Source organism: Macaca thibetana, chromosome 8 (genome assembly GCF_024542745.1).
Source record: "Macaca thibetana thibetana isolate TM-01 chromosome 8, ASM2454274v1, whole genome shotgun sequence".
In the NCBI taxonomy this organism is placed as follows: Eukaryota; Metazoa; Chordata; class Mammalia; order Primates; family Cercopithecidae; genus Macaca; species Macaca thibetana.
The window spans coordinates 78,537,768-78,557,283 of NC_065585.1; the positions used below are offsets into that span (position 1 = coordinate 78,537,768).

At 41.8% G+C, this 19,516-nt stretch overlaps 2 protein-coding genes and 3 non-coding genes across 5 annotated transcripts in view; all 5 read right to left on the bottom strand.

The window, feature by feature from the left end:
• The window catches only part of VXN (vexin), a 965,102-nt gene that overhangs the window by 405,470 nt on the left and 540,116 nt on the right, over positions 1-19,516 (bottom strand). The gene's annotated exons all lie outside the window — the stretch shown is intronic.
• On the bottom strand, positions 8,437-8,509 carry TRNAA-AGC (transfer RNA alanine (anticodon AGC)). The gene has a single exon. It is a non-coding gene; the product is annotated as a tRNA-Ala (tRNA).
• TRNAY-GUA (transfer RNA tyrosine (anticodon GUA)) lies at positions 8,613-8,701 on the bottom strand. Its single transcript is given in 2 exon segments — positions 8,613-8,648; positions 8,665-8,701. It is a non-coding gene; the product is annotated as a tRNA-Tyr (tRNA).
• TRNAY-GUA (transfer RNA tyrosine (anticodon GUA)) lies at positions 9,229-9,321 on the bottom strand. Its single transcript has 2 exons — positions 9,285-9,321; positions 9,229-9,264 (listed from the first exon to the last, which is right to left on the bottom strand). It is a non-coding gene; the product is annotated as a tRNA-Tyr (tRNA).
• DNAJC5B (DnaJ heat shock protein family (Hsp40) member C5 beta) overlaps positions 18,153-19,516 on the bottom strand; it is an 81,372-nt gene continuing 80,008 nt past the window's right edge. The window contains exon 6 of the mRNA XM_050802079.1: positions 18,153-18,736. Within this exon, the coding sequence (XP_050658036.1) occupies positions 18,642-18,736 (95 nt within the window). The 3' untranslated portion in view covers positions 18,153-18,641. The remainder of the gene's footprint in view (positions 18,737-19,516) is intronic.

Here is a 19,516-nt window from a genome sequence, read left to right on the forward strand (position 1 = left end):
AGGTTGAGGATGCACGCCTGTGACACAGCCTCAGGAGGTCCTAACAATGTGTGCCCAAGGTGATCAGAGCACAGTTTGTTTTTATACATTCTATGGAGACATGACACATCAATCAACATATGCAAGATGAACATTGGCTTGGTCTGGACAGCTCAAAGCAAAGGTGGAAGATTTGAAGCGGGGAGGAGGATTCCAGGTCATAGGTAGAAAAGAGAAAAATGGTTGCATTCTCTTCAGTTTCTAATTAGCCTCTTCATTTATGCATTTATCTCAGTGAGCAGAGGGGCGACTTTGAATAGAATGAGAGGCAGATTGGCCCTAAACAGTTCCCAGCTTGACTTTTCCCTTTAGCTTAGTGATTTGGGGGCCCCAAGATTTATTTTCCCTTCACAACATGAATAATTACCACCTTCCTCTCTGCGTTCTCTTTTCTTCATTTCTTGCTCCTCCCTGCTCTCAGACACCAGTCCATGGGGTGGGTGTTTGAGCTGGAAGTGGGACACAGGAGGGAGTGCTCTGCTCTAAGGAGAAATCAGAACATTTTGTTTACTCCCAAATCATTCACAGGGTTCAGGAGATTGGGGAAATTCTGGACCTGAATCAGAATTTAAGTCATCTTCAGGCTCCGGGATTTGGAGTGGACCTGAGCCTGTGCTGGACATGAAAACCAGCTGATAAAAGAAAAAATTTAGACAAATTGAAATTAACAAAATTTAATTGAGCAAAGGATGATTCACGAATGAGGCAGCCCTCAGAACCAGAATAGGTTTAGAGATTGAAGGGCTGCCCCATGGTTGGGTAGGATTTATGGACCGAGAAAAGGAAGTGATGTACAGAAAGCAGAAGTGGGGCACAGAGTTAGGTGGACTGGTGACAGCTCAGCGTTTGCCTTACTTGAACCTGGTTTAACAGCTGACCACCTGGGATTGGCTGAGACTCAGCGACCTGTTACATGAGCACGTTACAGTCTGTTTAGACACCCAGCTGGGCGACAGTTCACTATGTACAAGAAACCTTTAGGTGAAACCTAAAATATATATGAAGGTAGCTTTAGGTCAAACTTAATTTAACAAAGCGTAGTCTCCTGAAGGTATTTTGGTTTATATAGAAGGAGTGCACTGCTTCCCCCACGTCCACCCCTACTCTCACCACACATATCAGGACAGAGGCTAGAAACTGATCGGGAGCAATTACACAGGGAGCTGCCATGGTTGGAAGCCCTGGTTGCCCCTCATTTCTGAGTCCCACCAGCCTGGGGCTGGAGTATGTTTAGACACATTGAAAAACTGAAGCAAAGTTACCACCACCCTCCCCTCTTTCAACAGTTTTCCGGTCTCCCAGATACATCTGGGGAAATTAGATGGGTCCCTAGGAACCTGAGTGTGCACCCAACGGTGGATGTGACGCTGAAGAGTAACAACAGAAAAATAAGGCTTTTGACCTCTTTCAACCTGTAGCTGCCGGGCCAAATGGAACCAGGCATTTTCAGGGGCCAGGGCCCAGGAATGAGATGTAGATCTGCAGTGGAATTCTTACATGACCTAAATGGAGTTAGGCCAAATTTCACAAGTAAAGGGCACGGTCTGTCCTCACTTAAGACACTAGCAGCGAACTCTGGGGTTCCCAGATCCTGTACTTCTGACCAACTGGCTACAAATTTGGGGGTTCCCACTACCTCCTTGGTTTGGTAGAATGACTCACAGAACTCAGGAAAACATATTTATGATTACAGTTTTATTAGAGCCAAAAAGAATACAAATTAAGACTGGCCAAAAGAAGAAATTCATAGGGGCAAGGTTGCAGGGTGTCCCAAATGTGAACTTCCATGTCCTCTCCCAGTGGAGTCAGGATGCATCACCCTCCTGGCACATGAATGTGTAACAATGCACACAGAGTGCTGTTAACCAGGGAAGGTCACCCGAGCTTCTGTGTCCAGAGTTCTTATGGGGGCTTCATTATGGAGGCATGATTGATGGAATCATTAGCTATGTGACTGATCTCAATCTTCAGCTTTCTCCTTGCCTCCCTGGAGGTTGGGCTGACATCATGTGGCTCAAAGCCCCAAGATTTGCATCTCATGGTTGTTCTTTCTGACATGGCCGGCCCCCATCCTCAGTTATCTCATTAGCATAAACTATCAGGGCCCACAATGAATAACAAAGGCATGTCTGTCACTCGAGAAATTCTAAGGATTTAGAGGCTCCCACTCGGGGACTTGGGACAAAGACCAGCTAAGTTCTTTATTATACAGTAAGAGCTCAGTGTGTTTTTCATCTAGGGAAGACAGGAAGGGATGCTAAAATTATTTTTACTACTATACTACTACAACAAATATGATAAATATGTACTGAGTACCCATTACTTCATATCATAGCTCCCTGTCTCTGGTATTATTATCTCCACTGAGTCAACTGTGGCTGAGCAAGTTAAGTAGTTGCCTTGAGTCACATGGCTGCTGAAACTGTGATGCAGACTAAGAGACACATCTTTTGAGTACAGAGCCCATGACCTCACCCACTAAACTGCACCACACCCATGCTTTAGAAGGGCACTGTCCATAACAATTTCCACTAATTATGGAAATGTTCTATATCTGTAGTGTCCAATCTCTAGCCACTTGTGGTTCTTGAGTACTTGGAATGTGCACAGTGCAGCTCTGAAACTAAATTTTAAACTGTATTAATGTAAACTTATATTTAAATGTCCACATGTGGATAGTGGTTATTATACTAGACAACCAGTCCTAGAACACGAGATATAAAAAAATATTGGGGGCAAATTCAAATGCATATGAAGGACTCTCCAACAAGAACTGGGTCACTGTCTTTTGGTGATTTTGTACTCTCTGGCTAGAGTGATGTGAATCTCTACTCGCCCCAGTGTGGTCAGAAGAGCAGCACCGATTCTTCATTGTAACTGTCAAAATAGGTCAGAGCATTCTGTGAACAGGAGACATTAGAAAATCCCAAAGAATCCTGAACATTCCAGAACATCCTCAGCATTTCATTTACCCACGTTCTGTTTTGTGTCTTTGGTGCAGGTAATTGCAATTCCAGGTACTTGAAAATAATCCAGCCTTAGTTTAAGGAGCCATTTGTTCATCAAACAGAACAGAGAATTTATGGTTAGATGGAGGGTACAGCTAAAAGAAAATAAAAAATAGATATGGTTTGAAGCAAAACAGTGAGCAGAGAGAGTGCAGTCCTGATGAAAGAGAAAACAAGAGGAGTTGGAAGACGGATCTCACTCCTGGCTCAGCCTCTAAGGTAGAAAGGAAGTATTCTTGCTTTCTTGTGCCCACTGGAAGTGAGAAAGGGGGTGACTGACTAAAGAATTAAAACAGGGAAAGAACATCAGATGATGTGAATGTGAAGGCAGAGAGTTGGTGATTGCTGAAGAAGGAAGTTTAGTTGGGCTGGAGCACTAGGGCACCAGTGGACCAAGACTTTCAGGTCAACTCCAGCACCAATATAATCTGAGAATTATTTTAATCCCATGCCAAAACAAAGGCCAACACTTAATCTTGTGCAAACCAGGTCCTCTTAAACTAAGCCAGTGAGGCTGTTAATTCTTTCTTGCAATATTCACACATGCATGCCTACATCCGTCCGTCCATCCATCCATCCATCCATCCATCCCTCCCTCCCTCCCTCCCTCCCTTTTTTAGTGAGAACTCCACTCATGACCAGTGGAGAGAAGGCCACACTTCATTTGGGATTTCAATGAGCTGGTGTTCCAAGCACCAGGCTCGGTTATCAGTCCTGCCAGATACAACCCATCTGACCACAGAAGACATAATGTTATTTCCTTTGGTATCCTAGAGCTCAGGGTGTGGCCCAAATAAAGCACTGTCTAACCATTATTCGGCTTAGAAATTTCCCTCCATGTAACAACTTTAAAAGTTATTCCAAAAAATATAACCCAGAACTCTCTTTCCTTACAAAGATTCTTGCCATCCCTTTGCACTGAGGACTTGACCCATGACATCTACAAAATACTTCATGTTTTCCCTCTGCCTGTGTCATCAGTCTTTTCTATTTAGCTGTCTACCTGGCAATTAGTAGCTTGGATATGTGATTTTAAAAATTTTTTTTTTTTTTTTTTGAGACGGAGTCTCGCTTTGTCACCCAGGCTGGAGTGCAGTGGTGCGATCTCGGCTCACTGCAAGCTCCGCCTCCCGGGTTCACGTCATTCTCCTGCCTCAGCCTCCGAGTAGCTGGGACTACAGGCCGCGCACCACCACGCCTGGCTAATTTTTTTGTATTTTTAGTAGAGACGGGGTTTCACAGTGTTAGCCAGGATGGTCTCGACCTCCTGACCTCGTGATCCGCCCGCCTCGGCCTCCCAAAGTGCTGGGATTACAGGCGTGAGCCACCGCACCCCGCGTGATTTTTAAATTTTTAATGAAAAGAAACATCTTACAAAATCTAAAATCAAAGAGAAATGAACTTGAAAAGCACTTAACAGCAGCTAACACTGTGGCATTTCTTTCATTAGATGGTTTGCCAACTTCTGCTTGAAATCTTTTGTTCATTTGATAATCACTCCTTCTTCAAATCTGTTGTTTATAAATTTTACTTCATCATAAAGATCTCTGAGGAAACGTCAGAAAAATGAACATATTTTACTTTCCCCTGAACACTTCTTGGAAATAAGAAACACTCATTATATATGTGCCAGAAATAAGCAGCGACAGTCCCAACAAGTAGCGAATACTTTAGCCCAAGGTCTTCCCAATGGCCTATGTCTGAACTCCACACGTTGGCTCCACCCTCCCCACCCAGCCCCAGCCCCACTTCTCCTCCACCTCAGCCTCCTAACTGATTTCTCTGAATTCACTCTTGCCTTCTGCAATCCACTTCTCACAAGTCACCCCTTATTTAAATCCTATTAATGGTCACATCACCTCTAGGATAAAGGTATTAATCCTCACTGTGGTCCCAAGACCTGATGTGATCTGGCCCTTGCCTATCTCTCTGACTTGCACTGTCCAAAGACATAAGATGTATGTGACAAATATGTTCCATATACATGATTTTAAATTTTGTAATAGCCACATTTAAAAAATCTAAAAATAAATAAAAATAATATTATTTTACTTAACCCCAGAACATCTAAAATATTATCATTTCAACATGTAACCAATACTGTTTAAAGGTAAGATGTGCACACAGAGACAGTTTTCCCTCTTCCTTTCCTATATGGAGATCTTTTACTTCATTTCCTTTGCTTTATTGCCCTGATGAGAGCTGAAAACACCCTTGCCTTGGTCTTGGTCTTAGGAGGAAAGCACTGTTCTTTAATATTAAGCATAATGTAAGCTGCATGTGTTTCACTTATGTCCTTTATCAGGTTGAATGAGTTCCCTTCCCCTCTAAATTTGGTGACAGTTTTTAAAAGCAGGAATGGATGTTGAATTTGGTCAAATGATTTTTCTGCATCTGCTCAGATGATCACATGATTTTTTTTCTTTAATCTGTTTAATGTTATGAATTTGAATGTTGAGCCAGTCTTGTATTCCTGGGATAAATCTCACTTAGTCATAACGTATTTTCCTTTTTATATGTTGTTGGATTTACTTGGCTAAAATTTTGTTGAGAATTTTTGCATCTATATTCATAAGCTATATTGGTCTGTAGTTTTCTTTTTCTGTAATGTCTTTGCCTAATTTTGGTATCAGAGACTTCATAGAATGAGTTGGAAAGTACTCCTTTTTCATCATTTTTTTTGGAAAAATTTGTATATAATTGGTATTTTTTTTCTTCCTTAACTCTTTGGTAGAATTCAGTACTGAAGCCATTTGGGCCTGGTGTTCTCTTTATGAGAGAAATAAGTTACAACATGTAAAGTACCTAGAGCTGTGCTCGGCTTGTAGGAAGTGCTGGGTTGATGTCAGCTGTTAATTTTTTTAAAGTCATCCCTAGTTCCAATTTAAAAATATTGTTTATTTCAGAAAACTTAGAAAATAGTTTAAAATTTTAAGGAAAATATATCACAGTAATCATACTACCAAAGATCATTATTGTTGTTAACATTTTAATGCATGTTTCCAGTCTTTTTTTTTTCTTTTTCTTCTTCTTTTTTTTTTTTTGAGACGGGGTCTCCCTCTGTCACCCAAGCTGGAGTGCAGTGGTGCAATCACTGCTCACTGCAGCCTTGACCTCTCAGGTTCAAGAGATCTTCCTACCTTACCCTCCCGAGCAGCTGGGATCACAGGTACATGCCACCGCATACAGCTAATTTTTGTATTTTTTTTAGAGACAGGGTTTCACCATGTTGCCCAGGCTGGTCTCGAACTCCTGACTTCAAGGGATCTGTTTGCCTGGGCCTCTCAAAGTGCTGGGATTATAGGCATGAGCCACCATGCCAGCCTGTTTCTAGTCTTTTCTATAAATAACTTATGCTTGTTTATATTGCTCTATACCTACTTTATTTCTAAGCATGATTATTAACATTTCCCATGTCAATGTAAGTTCTTAATAAATACAATTCTGAGGGCTATATATATTTCATTACACGGCCACACCATAATATATCTAACCATCATATTGTATTTTTAGCATTGTTCTTCCTACTTTCCCTACACAGTAGATCCAAGCACCTCTTTCCAAGCACTTCCATATATATTTATATAAACACATATACAAACCCTTAGACTAATTCCCCCAGGCCTTCACTGTATGATGCTATGCTTGCCAGGCCTCCAGGTGCTGAAATGTGTCGAATCTCTGCAGTTTGCCAGGGAAATGACACTTTATGTTTCTGTTTCTTCCTTCCTTGCACACTGATAACAGCTAATGTTTATTTTGTGTTTACTATGTGCCAGGCACTGTACTAAGGCTTTTACATGTTATATCTTAATTAAAAGTAGGTATTATTATTATATCCCCATTTGAGAAACAAAGACACTGAAGCACCGAAATGTCAAGCAACCTGCCTGTGGTCATACAGTTAGAAGTAGCAAAGCCAAGAAAGGCCATCAGGTTTCACAGTCTGCCTGACAAACCACTATGCATTACTGCTTCCTGATTGATACCTTTGAGCTTTGTATGTGAATTCCATTCCCAGTTTGGGTTGCTGACTCTGAGATATCCTTTGAGTTCTGGCCCAGGTCACCTCCCCCAAACGTGTGTCCTCCACTGGGTTTTCGGTGCATTACTTGCTATTCCTTTGACTTATTACTTACTTCTTGCTCTTTCGGTCACTTAAAGTTTCACTGCCAGTTCCTCCCCTCAGCCAGCTAGAACGCCCATAATCCCAAACTAGAAACTGGGACATGGCATCTGATAAAAGAATTCTTTTTCTTACTTTGTGAATTTGTTTTTATGAACATCATGATGTTATATTTCTAGTAATTTACAACACATTCAATTGAAAGACTATTGAAAATAATAAAACGAGGTAAAAATGGAGACCACTCTAGAAAATGAAAGATAGCAATAAACCATAGCATGTTGTATACACTGGTAACAAAAGTATACTGGTTGCCTAGGACCCTGAAGAAATATCATTTATTTGCTGCACTCCTCACAAAGGATAATACTGTTATTTCTGCTTTTGTGTGGAAGATTTGTGTTTTGTCTTGTAAGAACTGCGGGGTGGCTTCAACAGCTTTTTTTCTAGAAAATTAGGATAGGGAGATTTTATTACCAGAAAAGTCTTTGTGTTCTGTTTTATCTCTGAATCTTTCAGTGAGTGTGTGGATGTGTGTTTGGGTTTTACTCGTTTTGTTTTTGTCTTGTCTTTGCTTAACAAAATTACGCTCAAGGACTGCCCTAGATAAAATTTTTATCCAATTAATTCTCTCTCATCGCTGGTCTCTAGTTAATACTGCACAGTTACTTCCACTGGAGGACAATGACATAAGAACCTCCTCCAACGGCAGCCCCTGTGTCCAGGGACTTTATCCACTCACCTCCCCAGGGCTACCTTTTGCCTTATCCATCCACCTCGGATCTGTCCTCTGTCCGGAGCCAGGCAGCCCGCCCGGGGCCGAACAGTTCCTGCTTCCCCGGCTGAGCAAACGTTCAAAGTAATCAGTGTCCGTTTCCAAGTTCTCTGTTTCTTGTTTTGTTTTCCCTGAGGGTCTCCCCGAACGATGGGCAGCTTAGCCTCAGATGAGTCCCTGGAAATGCAGACATCTTATCACAAATCATAAAGGATTTTGAGGGATAATACATGTGACGGCAATCTGTCTCCATTTTGAAGGAGAAATAATTGTATTTCGTGAATTTCCCCCAACTAAATGGGTCTAGAAATTTAAAGCTAGAAGGATAAACTGCTAGCACCCACCACTCCTTGTCTGGGAAGTTTTAGAGTGGTAACCTGGAGCTCGCCCTACTCTTCAGTTGACTTCGTCTGACTTCGTCTGACTTTTCAGCTCTAGTTTGGGCTGAGAGAATCGAAAGAAAAACCGTACGGGACAGGAAAGAAAACTGGAGGATGCGGGCATCGATCCCGCTACCTCTCGCATGCTAAGCGAGCGCTCTACCATTTGAGCTAATCCCCCACGGCTGGGCACGGCTCGTTATCTGTTCCTCTAGAGAAGGGTCAGAACACTCAGCACTAAAGGCAGATTTCTTTGGTTCAAAGCAACAAAACAGATGAGTCTCTCCTTCGAGCCGGAATCGAACCAGCGACCTAAGGATGGCTACGGGCGCGCGCCTACAGTCCTCCGCTCTACCAGCTGAGCTATCGAAGGGAGCGGGCAAAACGGCCTGGGTGCCGCCTTGTCTCTGTAACATTGTGTCATTTTTAGGCTTCCTGTTTTGGGTATTTTGTTCTCTTTCTTTCTGATTCCCAGGTTCCGGGAGCACTAGATCCCTCTTCCCGCGGACCCCCCACCTCCTCAGGGCAGCCGTTGGGAGCCATCGGGTCGCAGAAGCTGCCCGGGGCTCTGAGGAGGGGGCCCCGCCCGGCCCCCTGGAGCCGGCGCTGCCTCCTGTGTGACTCAGGGGCCCGGCAATGCCAAAGACCGGTTAGAAAGATGCAGAAGCCGTGACCCGGCAGTCGCTCGGCCGAGCGGAGACCCACAGCTGCGCTGGGAACCTGCCCGGGCACGTCCCCGCGGGGGGACAGCTAAAAAGAATTACCGCGCAGGCTGGGAGGCCCAAAATGGGGAGAACGCGCTAGAGTTTCCAACTGCTTGTTGGAATGCAATGTGTCATTGAGGGCACCCAAGGAAAGGGACATAAGTCATCGGGAGCTGGAATAAAAACCGCTCTCGTCTCCTTCGAGCCGGAATCGAACCAGCGACCTAAGGATGTCTCCTGCTGAGGAAGTAGCTACAGTCCTCCGCTCTACCAGCTGAGCTATCGAAGGGACGTGTATGGATGTTGGCGTCCCCTGAGATTCAGCACAGAAGAATCGGAGCGCCAGTCCAGGCAGCCGGAGATTGCACTGAGCGTAGCGCCAGAGAGCTGGCCAGTGTGCTCCACGCGTGCGCAGAAAGACAGCGCGCTCTGGCTCGCTAGCCTGACTGACCGGGTAAAGGCCCTCAACCCAGGTGTCTGGGGCCCGCGGTGCCAAGACCCTGCGACTCTACCGCCCTCGCTTATCGTACTTTTCCTTTACCAGCCTGCGTTGCCCTTTAAAGTGGTTGCCGAGTGTGTTCTCAACACGCAGTAATTCAACGGCCAGTGGAGGAGTTGCGTGGTAGACCAGTGGCGCAATGGATAACGTGTCTGACCACGCAGCAGAAGATTGTAGGTCCAGCTCCCTCCTGGCTCGGCATTTTTGTCACCTGAAGTTAACAAACCAGAAATCATTACTTCCTCTAGCGTCCCCAAACTGCGAATGCCACCAGTTTGGATTTCTGCAGTGTCCGTTGCACTTTAAGCCCGGGAGGCCTTACCAGCGCCGCCCGTCCAACTTCCGCGGGGTGAAGGGAAGGCCCCGAGGCTCTCGGGACGCCCCCGGCCGGCAAGCCGGGTTAGGAAGACGCCACTGAAGCCCGCGGTTGTGTAGACAGAGCTGGTTCCACCGCATGTACTTTAAGACATCAGAGTCATTAAGTTCCTAGAAAAAGTCCCCTCACCAACCCCCGGCTAAGCGAAGAGAGGGAAGAAGATTAAGATTACATAAAATGTCTTTTTGATCTGGTTCCTATTTTATGTTTAATTTTAACAAAGTTATTCAATCTCAAATAGGCCTATAATCCTGCTTTGTCGGCCTATTTTTGTACGGTCATAGTCAGCGTTTATAAATTGTTAAAGGTTTGCCGCCATATTCCCACTCAGTTTTTAGCATAGCATAAAAACCATCCAACGACCTGGATTTTGCCCTCAGGGGTCTTTTAACCAAGAAGGCATCATGTTGGTTTGGGCAAACTGAGTTTCTGTGTTAATGTTATTATAGTAATATTTGTGGAAGGGAGATTGGAATTGTTTCTTAAATCTCCCCTATAAGATAGTAGTTCCCAAAAGTAAAAGCTTTAATAAAACGTAAAATTAGGAAAGAGAAAATAGGAAGTTAGAGAAAAGGAAAGGGCTGGATTTTTAAGTGGGAAAGCGGCTTCCTTAAGGTTGCACAAACATGAGGAGATTATTTTTGTTTCCTGGTGAACATTTTTCCATTTTTGCATGTAACAAGCTGATGTATCTTTAAAGTTATACAGCGTTTCTGAGAGTTTGAGAAAATGACCTCTGAGAGGTGGAGGAGGTGAGTTGTACCCCTCTGGCTCAAGTTCATGGACAGAACCATGTAAATTAGGCTAAGAGAAAAGAGCCTCCTTTTAGTCCTACTTTCTCCTTATTTTACAAGAGTGGCAAGCAGGGTGTTTATTAAATTATTTTTATCATTATTTTTTAGAAACAGAGTCTTGCTTTGTTACCCAGATTGGGGTGCAGTGATGCAATCATAGCTCACTGCAGCCTCAAACTTCTGAGCTCAAGTGATTCTCCTGCCTCAGCCTCATGGGATTACAGGCATGCACCACCTCACCTGGCTCTAGCTTTTTTGCCCAGGCTGGTCTTGAACTCTTGACTTCAAGTGATTTTCCGGCCTCGGCCTCCCAAAGTGCTGGGATTAAGGTGTAGCTACCATACCTAGCCAAGCCCTTTTCCCCAACGGCCAACCTTACTTGAGTAACAGGTTTCAGGGAGGCCAAACATGCATAATTTTTGGCCTTCTTACTTGTAAGTGACAGAAATTCACAAGAGCTAGTATAAGCAAGACATTTATTATAATGATACAAGGGTGTCCCCAAGAAACCAAGGATGAAATGTCACTAGGCCTCCTTAAAAGTTTCTCTGTCAGTGCTTCTCAGCTCCTCTCTAGCGCACACAGTTGGAAACATGGTGCTATCCCCCACCTTAAAAGTTCTGGAGCTTTATTCTTCATGGTCTATCACACAGAGAGTCACTTCTCTTTCTTTGGCCTGACTGCAAAACTCTCCGTTATTCTTGGCCTCACTTAGGTGCTCACCCACTGTGTCCAGGGATCAGGATTACATGTATGAAGGTTGGGCGCATACGACTACACCCTTTCCTCCCCAGGAGTACATTGAAAAGATGATAAAAATACACAAAAGAAAAAAAAAATCTGTTGCAACATGGAAAACTACAGTAGGTATAATTAACAAATAGACATTTTAAATAACTTCTGGAAGGTGCAAATCAAATGAGATTATAATGGAGAAAAGCACAGCTTCAAATGCACATTCTGCAAGCTAGCAGAGACAAAACCATTCTCCCCATGGAGCTCATAAGAGACTCCAGGCACAGAGAGAGCAGCACAGAGGTCAGCCGCCCACAACATTGTGCAGCTGCTGCTGAATTTTTTGCCAGGGACATCCCACTGGAGAATGGCTTAAGCAGAGTAGATTTGCCAGTCTAGAGTCTGTAGAGTGGTATAGGGCTAGGGAGTAGGGCAGAGTAGAGCCTAATAGAGATGGAGGGAACAGGAAGGCCACCCCACCCAACTCTTAGAGCAAGTTCTTCCTTGACTTGTCAGGTTGGGGGATCTTAGGCCTGCATGGCTGTTCCCACCCATGCACCATAAATGCAAAGCCTGATTGTCCTCAGGACACAGTCATTTTTACAGATATCAATGTATTCCATCATATTGTGTTTACCAGACATTTGGGAGGAAATAACAACTTAAAAAAGAAAGTCCAAGATGAACAAGTTAAATAAATGACTGAGGAGAAAACAGAGATAATGCAAGGAATAGAACAGAACTATTTAACAAAAAAGTAGTTAGGGATATCCTCAGGGACATCCAAGAGAGTGTTACAGCAATGAAAACCAGAATACAGTGATATTAACAGGAGCAATTAGGGAAGAAGAGAGTTCCTGAATATAAAAGTATGATTGTTAAGGTGAAAAGTAACATATTGGTCATGGCTAAAGATCAACTATGAAGATATAGAAGACAGAATGGAAAATATGTGGAAAGCAAAAAATAAAAACATGACATTGGATATGGTGGCTCACCTCTGTAATTCCAGTATTTTGGGAGCCCGGGGCGGGAGGATTGCTTGAAGCCAAGAGTTTAAGCAAGCCTGGGCAACAACGCAAGACCCTCATCTCTACAAAAGATACGAAAATTAGCTAGACATAGTGGTGTGCACCTGTAGTCCCAGCTACTTGGGAGGCTGAGGCAGGAGGATCTCTTGAGCCCAGGAGTTCAAAGCTGCGGTGAGCTATGATTGATTGCACCATTGCACTCCCGCTCCTGGGACAGCGTGAGATCCGGTTTCATACATACACGCACGCGCGCGCACACACACACACACACACACCCCCCCCCCAAAAAAAGAAAGAAAAGATAGATCCTGAAGACATAAAGAGTATCTAATATGAGCTCCAGAAAGAGCAAACAGAGACAATGCAAGGGAAAGAATAAAAGAAAGACATTGGTCCTCAGATGGATGGAAAGGATCATGCAAGTTAGGATGAATGAAAAACAACTATGCCTGGACACAGCCTAGTGACATTCAAAAGCATTGAGGATAAAGATGAAACCCTATAACTTTCAAAGATGGAGAAAAACAAAACAAAACAAAACAAAATCTAAACAAGAACTAGGCTAGCTACAAAGGAATAAGAATTGGATTATGATCAGACTTATCATCATCATTACTGGATGTTAGAAGACAGTGGAGCATGGCCTTCAAAGTTCTGCAGAGAAATAATTTTAAGCCTAGAATTGTATACCGATCGAAGTAGTAATCACATATGAGGACAAATAGTTCACACTTGCAAGGTCTCATAAAGTTTAAATCTATGATTCCTTTCTGAAACAGATAAAAAGTAAGTAAACATTATTTGAGGATGTTATACTGGATGGCTTCTCCAGGAAGCTGAAGCTCAAACAGAATTAGAGCACAACATTTTACAGGGGAGTAACTTCTGTGAATGGAAAAGGGGAGGACACAGGATTGGGTAGAGGTAGTCATTAGACAATAATGCAGACCCAACAAAGTTTCTGCCAACCCTCTTGGTGGCTCCAGAGCAAAGATTTCTTTTTAGAGGAGTCTCAAGTTGGGCAGAAATGGTGAGGCCCTAGCATCACCACCTTGCTCAGTCATTGGCCGGAGGCTTAGAACCTCGGCTAGAGCAGTTAACACGTGGTGGCTACTAGTTAACCATCCTCCTTGCAGCTGGGTAGTGAATTCTTGTTTGAAAGGAAAGAACAGCATGTCTAGCAGCATGTCTCTGTGTATGCCACGGATGTACTTCAGCAAAGCAAAGCAAGAATCCAAGAAGGAGGAGTACACAGGATTTAAGAAAAAGGGAAACCAACCCAGGAACTCAATGAAAATAAAATCTCAGGTTGACAGTGATGCAGCTGGCAAAGAAAGCAATCGGGACAAATTAAGGGGAAGAAAAAAGAGGGCTCTGGGAAGATTATTTTTCAAAAAGAAGCAGATTCTTTACAATAGTAGTGTGCTTAAGGACCTGGGAGACCTTAGAGATATGATAAAGGCACATGTCACTTTTCTCAAAAAGACAGAACAAAGATACTCAGGGATTTCTAAAAAAAAAAAAAAAAAGTCTTTATAAAACATATGTGGTTCAAATATAAAGCAAACTGAAATATGGCACAATTTTGAGAAATTGATGGCATGGGTGTTGTTGGGCTGACTTCCCTCCCCACCCCAATTTATTTGTTGAAGACCTAACTCCTAGTACTTCAGAGTGTGACTGTATTTGGAGATAAGGCCTTTAAAGAGGTAATTAAGCAAAAACAAGGTCATTAGGATAAGTCCTGATCCAATACAACTGGTGTCCTTACAAGACGAGGAGAACAGAACACAGAGACAGCAGGCACATGCACACACACAGAGAGATGGCCACAAGAAGATGCAGGGAGAAGATGGCCATCTACAAGCCATGGATTCTGAGAAGAAACCAAACCTGCCAATACCTTGGCTTAGACTTCTAGTCTCTAGAACTGTGATAAAATAAATTTTGTTTTTAAAAGCCACCCAGTCTGTGATATTTTGTTATGAGAGCCCTAACAAACTATATGGGGATGGTGAAGAAATTTGCTTTTGTACATTTTTGTTTAACCATATGTAAGTTATTTTTACATAACATGTATGGGTCAGAGTGTCCCATAATTGTCATCTAATTAAAGATATTCTCTAATAAAAATTGCTTAAGAATGAAGAAACTGAGGCCCAAAGATGTGAAATGACTTATCCAAGGTTACAGAGAGGAGAAGTGGCATGTGAGATCTCAGGCCTCCTGAGTCACAGCCAGGGCTCCTTTCTGTGGCACTGCTTGGTCTCTCTGTCCTCAGACGGACACTTGGGTTAGGGAGATTGGGCTGCTGGCTGCTACTCTGGGAGGAAGGAGGTTGAAAGGCAGGTTCTGATGCCAGTACAGTCAGAAAACAGACATTCTGGGAGTAGCAAAGTGTTCCATCTATTAAAGGGTATTCTCTTCTCACCTCTAAATCCAAAGGTCAAATCCCTTAAATTTGTTAACAGCAATGCTCCAAGGAGGTGTGTCAAGACTCCGTGAAATGTGAAAAAAACAAAAAGCCATTGTTTACTAGAAAAATTATTCTTAGACATATGTGCACTAAAGAGCTTCCAAGTTTTTCCTTTCAGTCAAGGAAACCATTCTACAGATAAGGAAGCTCTACCCGGAAAGATTAAACAATGTCTTTAGAATGACCATCCAGATTAGGGGTGCAGGGCTAGACTCAGGCTTATTGACTTATCCATGGTTTTCTCTAAATATGCACCATCTCCAAGAAGGATATTTGTGAGAAACCACAGAGATGATGTTTCTAGGTCAGAAAGGGAACTATTCTGGGGAATTCCAGTGAAGATACACTTGATTCTTATTGTTCATGTAATTTCATTGTATAAAGTCATTTTGAACCCTGTTAGCCAAGTTACTTATCTTTTCCATGTTCTAGTCACGTAGTCTAAAAAACCACAGATGATGATGGTGACAGTACTTCTCTCACAGGTTGTTGTATTAAATGAATCAATATAAAGCTCTTAGGGCAGTGTCAGATACTAAGCACTATGACTCTTGGTTATTATTCTCTTAGAAATTTTATTTCTAATTTATGAAAGAATAAATCAGCTTTCTCAAATACAAGTAAATGCACCTGTGAGACTAAGGCCAACACTTTCAAATCCTCTATTTTGGGGGATGGGATGAGAAAGGAAGAGGTAAAAGAGCTAAGAAATGCAGAATATGAGTAGGAAAGTGACTCATTTTATTTTGTTAAAATTTTACTCTTTGACTCAGAATAACAGGTATCTTTCAAGTTTTGGTAGCTAAATATTTAATTTTCTAGTATGTTACACATTGATTAAAAAAAATAATTTCCATGCTGAATACAATAAAAATGTTTTCAAAATGAAGGCATTTTATATAAAACTATTATGCTAATAAATTAATCAATGTAGCTGGGCGTGGTGGCTCACACCTGTAATCCCAACACTTTGGGAGGCCGAGGCGGGCAGATCACCTGAGGTCAGGAGTTCGAGATCAGCCTGGCCAACATGGTGAAACCCCGTCTCTACTAAAAATACTAAAAATATAATGTAGCCGGGCGTGATGGCACGCGACTATAGTCCCAGCTACTCGGGAGACTGAGGCACAAGAATTACTTGAGCCCAGGAGGCAGAGATTGCAGTGAGACTCTGTCTCAAAAAAAAAAAAAAAAAATTCATGTATAGACAGTTTTTTCATTCTAGATATAGAATGTCACTTATTCTAAAAGAATTGATATGTGTGTGTGTGTGTGTGTGTGTTTGGGTAAAGAAAAATGCACATGTAAGTTTTTTATTATGTTCTAATGTAAGACAGCAAAAAAATAAATGGATGACTCATTGAACTTTTTAAGAAGTCTCCCATTCCAGTAGCCCAGTGCCCAGGATAGGTGGTGAGCTGTTGACACGGACCGTTCAATGAACTCTGTGTGTCCACCGATGAGGCTCACGCTCAGCATTTCTCTTCTTGCCTTGAAGCTTCCCTGCTAAGATGCTTGTGAGTTCAGAATGACTGCCAGTGCTTCTGGATAGCCCTTCTGTTGACCCCCACAATATACTTCAGCAGCTCCTCCTCTAATGAAGAGTGGATTCTTGTATCTCTGTAGCTGAAGGAGCATTCTGCAGAATTCATTCCCTCATTCATAGGCATTCAAGTGCTTGCATTTGTCACACATCATTGTAACCAGAAACTAGCCCTTTGTGAGGAACATTGGCCAGAACCCCTCTAGCAATTTGATTCTACCATCTAATTCTGATTCTGATCCATGTCCTGTTCTCATCTTAACCACTCTTGGACCAGCTTCCTGGGGGAACTAGGAGTGGAAGCAAAAAATTCCATGTGAGAAAGGAAAATGAGGTTTGAGCAAGAAAGAGAAGGTGAGCTTTGTAATTTGTAAGTTGCTTTTCAAAATAGACCTGACCATTTTGCTTAAAAAGACCACAGGAAGGAAATGGAATGGCTCAAATTATCTGCAGATTGGGCTATTTATCCTATTGTTTCCTCCAAACAGAAAATAGCATTTGTTTGTTGAGTACAGCTTTCCAAGCACTTGCTGGTTACTGGAGCTGTTAATACTGGGTGTCTCTATGGGTCTTGTTGGGTGAGACAGTTTATATGCAGCGAGTCACAGTACATTTGTCTGTGTGTGTCAACATATACAAATTCATTTAAAACCATCTTACATTTGTTGAACATTTGACTTTTCAGATTTCTTTCACTTTAGCCGTTTTATCTGGTCATCCAGCAACTTGGAAGGTGGTCAGGGCAGATATGAAAACAGAGCCATAGAGAGATTAGCCATGTTATTTTCATCTCACTTGGTCACAAGGCTAGTTAATGAAAGCTTAGATTAGAACCAGGTTTCTTAACTTTCAAACCAAGGCTCTGTCTACTTGATTACATAGAAAAAAAAATTCAGTAACTAAAGAGTTAGAGCAGAATTTTAATGACGTCAGAACTGTCAGAGCTATAACACTAATTCTCACTTACAATATATATTTAGCAGCAATTGACTATAATTTTGTGGGGAGGGGGATAAGAAACAAGAAAAAAGATGAAGGCATTTTATACAATATTATATAAAAACATAACAAGATCTTGAAAATGCAATATTATATAAAGAAGTAAGAAAGACCTAGAAAAACAAACACTTTTTCTGCCGTAGTATTTTAGAAATAGCACATGGTTTCTACCACATAATAAATGTAAGAATCAAACAAGCAGATGCAGAGATGACCTCTGGGCTTAAATTGTATAACATGTACAGAGCCGAGCAATTTCTGTCAAGGCAAATAATTTTAACAAAAATGAGGTGATATGCGTTTTGGTGTAAATTTAGGCTCTAGAGTTTAGAGTTCTATCCCTTCATGTGTTTTTTTTGTTTGTTTTGTTTTGTTTTGTTTTTCCTTAGTTTGGCTAATCTGAGCCAGTTATACAAAAATTATTTTACTAGAAAATGATCAACATGCTGATGGGGCTGGTTCAGTCTCAGAATGATTTTCTGGTTCACTTACAACATATAACCAGTTGAAGTTTTGTTTTGTTTTGTTTTTAGGCCGATCTAAAAGTACACACAAAACCTGTTTCTTCCTGGTTTTACTTGCCAGTTTTCAGTAAATGCCAATTTTTAATGTTCCAAAAATATACCTTAAAAATGTGATTTTTAAGAAATCTAATCATCCTTTTCTGGCTCTTGAAACGTTTCTATAACTTTATTGAATATTGACATGGAAGAGGCTCCACACCCAAAAACTCTTTATAGGTTCTCATATATTTTGATGATGATGTTTGTGGTAGATATGAATATTGTGCTACATGGAAGAAGAGTGGCTTCTGTTCTGGAATATTACTTTGGTCAGTTAGGAATCAGATCTGCCTCACATAAAGGGCAGGTTCATAAAGGCTGTACAATTCCACTGTCCTACATCAGGCAAGGAGCATAAAATAACTCTTCAGGCCTTTATTCACCCAAATTGAATGTGTTTCATAAGAAATTCTACTCAGAGAGAAAGTCTGCAAACTGAGAAAATTATATAGCAATCATGTTTTCCTAACCCAAAAATAAAATACCAAGATGGAAAAGTTCACAGCACTTTATGCCCCACACGCTCCCCTACGACCATCTGGAAACAAGACTGAACTGAGAGGAGGGACTGTGGACTCTCAGAGGGCTCAATATCAAGAGTCTGTGCAATAACTTCGAGATCCTTCTTTGATTAGCTGTGTTTTCTCATTTGCATTTGTAGGCTGGAGAAAAACTGGAAAGTCCACATCTAAAAATAAACAAAGCAAAGCAATAAACACTTTCATCATGTTACAGTTCTTTTAATGAAGCAAGTGATAGGTATTTTTGTTGAAATCATGACTGGCAAATCAACTCAATTCATAAGATATCAATATATCTACCATTTTAAGGACTTCAAAAGGGAGGAGGCACTGTCTTTACTCTTTATTCAAGTTTTGTCAGTTATGGAATTATAAAACCAAAGCACCAAACCCAGCTGTCACCTGGAGGGTACTTGCTGAACCTGGTGAACTTGAACTTTAGTTTTCACCATCTTGTGGGGATACAGATAGAACCATCACATATAGTGGTGCAGATTGGAAACTGAACATTATCAAAGGGCACCTTTCATATAGACTACAATGTATATCTACAGGGAAGGTATAGTTTATATGAAAGATACAGCCTGGCATTAAGTAGTGTACAATTGGATGACTGGCCCTTCTTGGGACAGCAGTCAAAACTGGGAGTTTGCTTAGAGGGAGAGTCTAATAGAAATCTCCTCAGATAAAGCTAGTGCCCAAAATGGTTATGCTGTCTCTAAAATCACTAAATCTACTCCTAAATCTACAGAGAGATTTGTTAGCCTTTAATTTGGATGCTAAGTTGAGAGAGCTGCCCTAAAAATGTTTAATGGCAAGCCAATGAATACACAAGTTGGCCGACCAAGTTTTCAAAACCTCTGTGTTCTAAGAAACCTCAAGATGATAATTTAGTTTAAAGAGGTCCAGTGCAAGATGTGCTCTCAGGCACTTAGCAAAAGTGAATG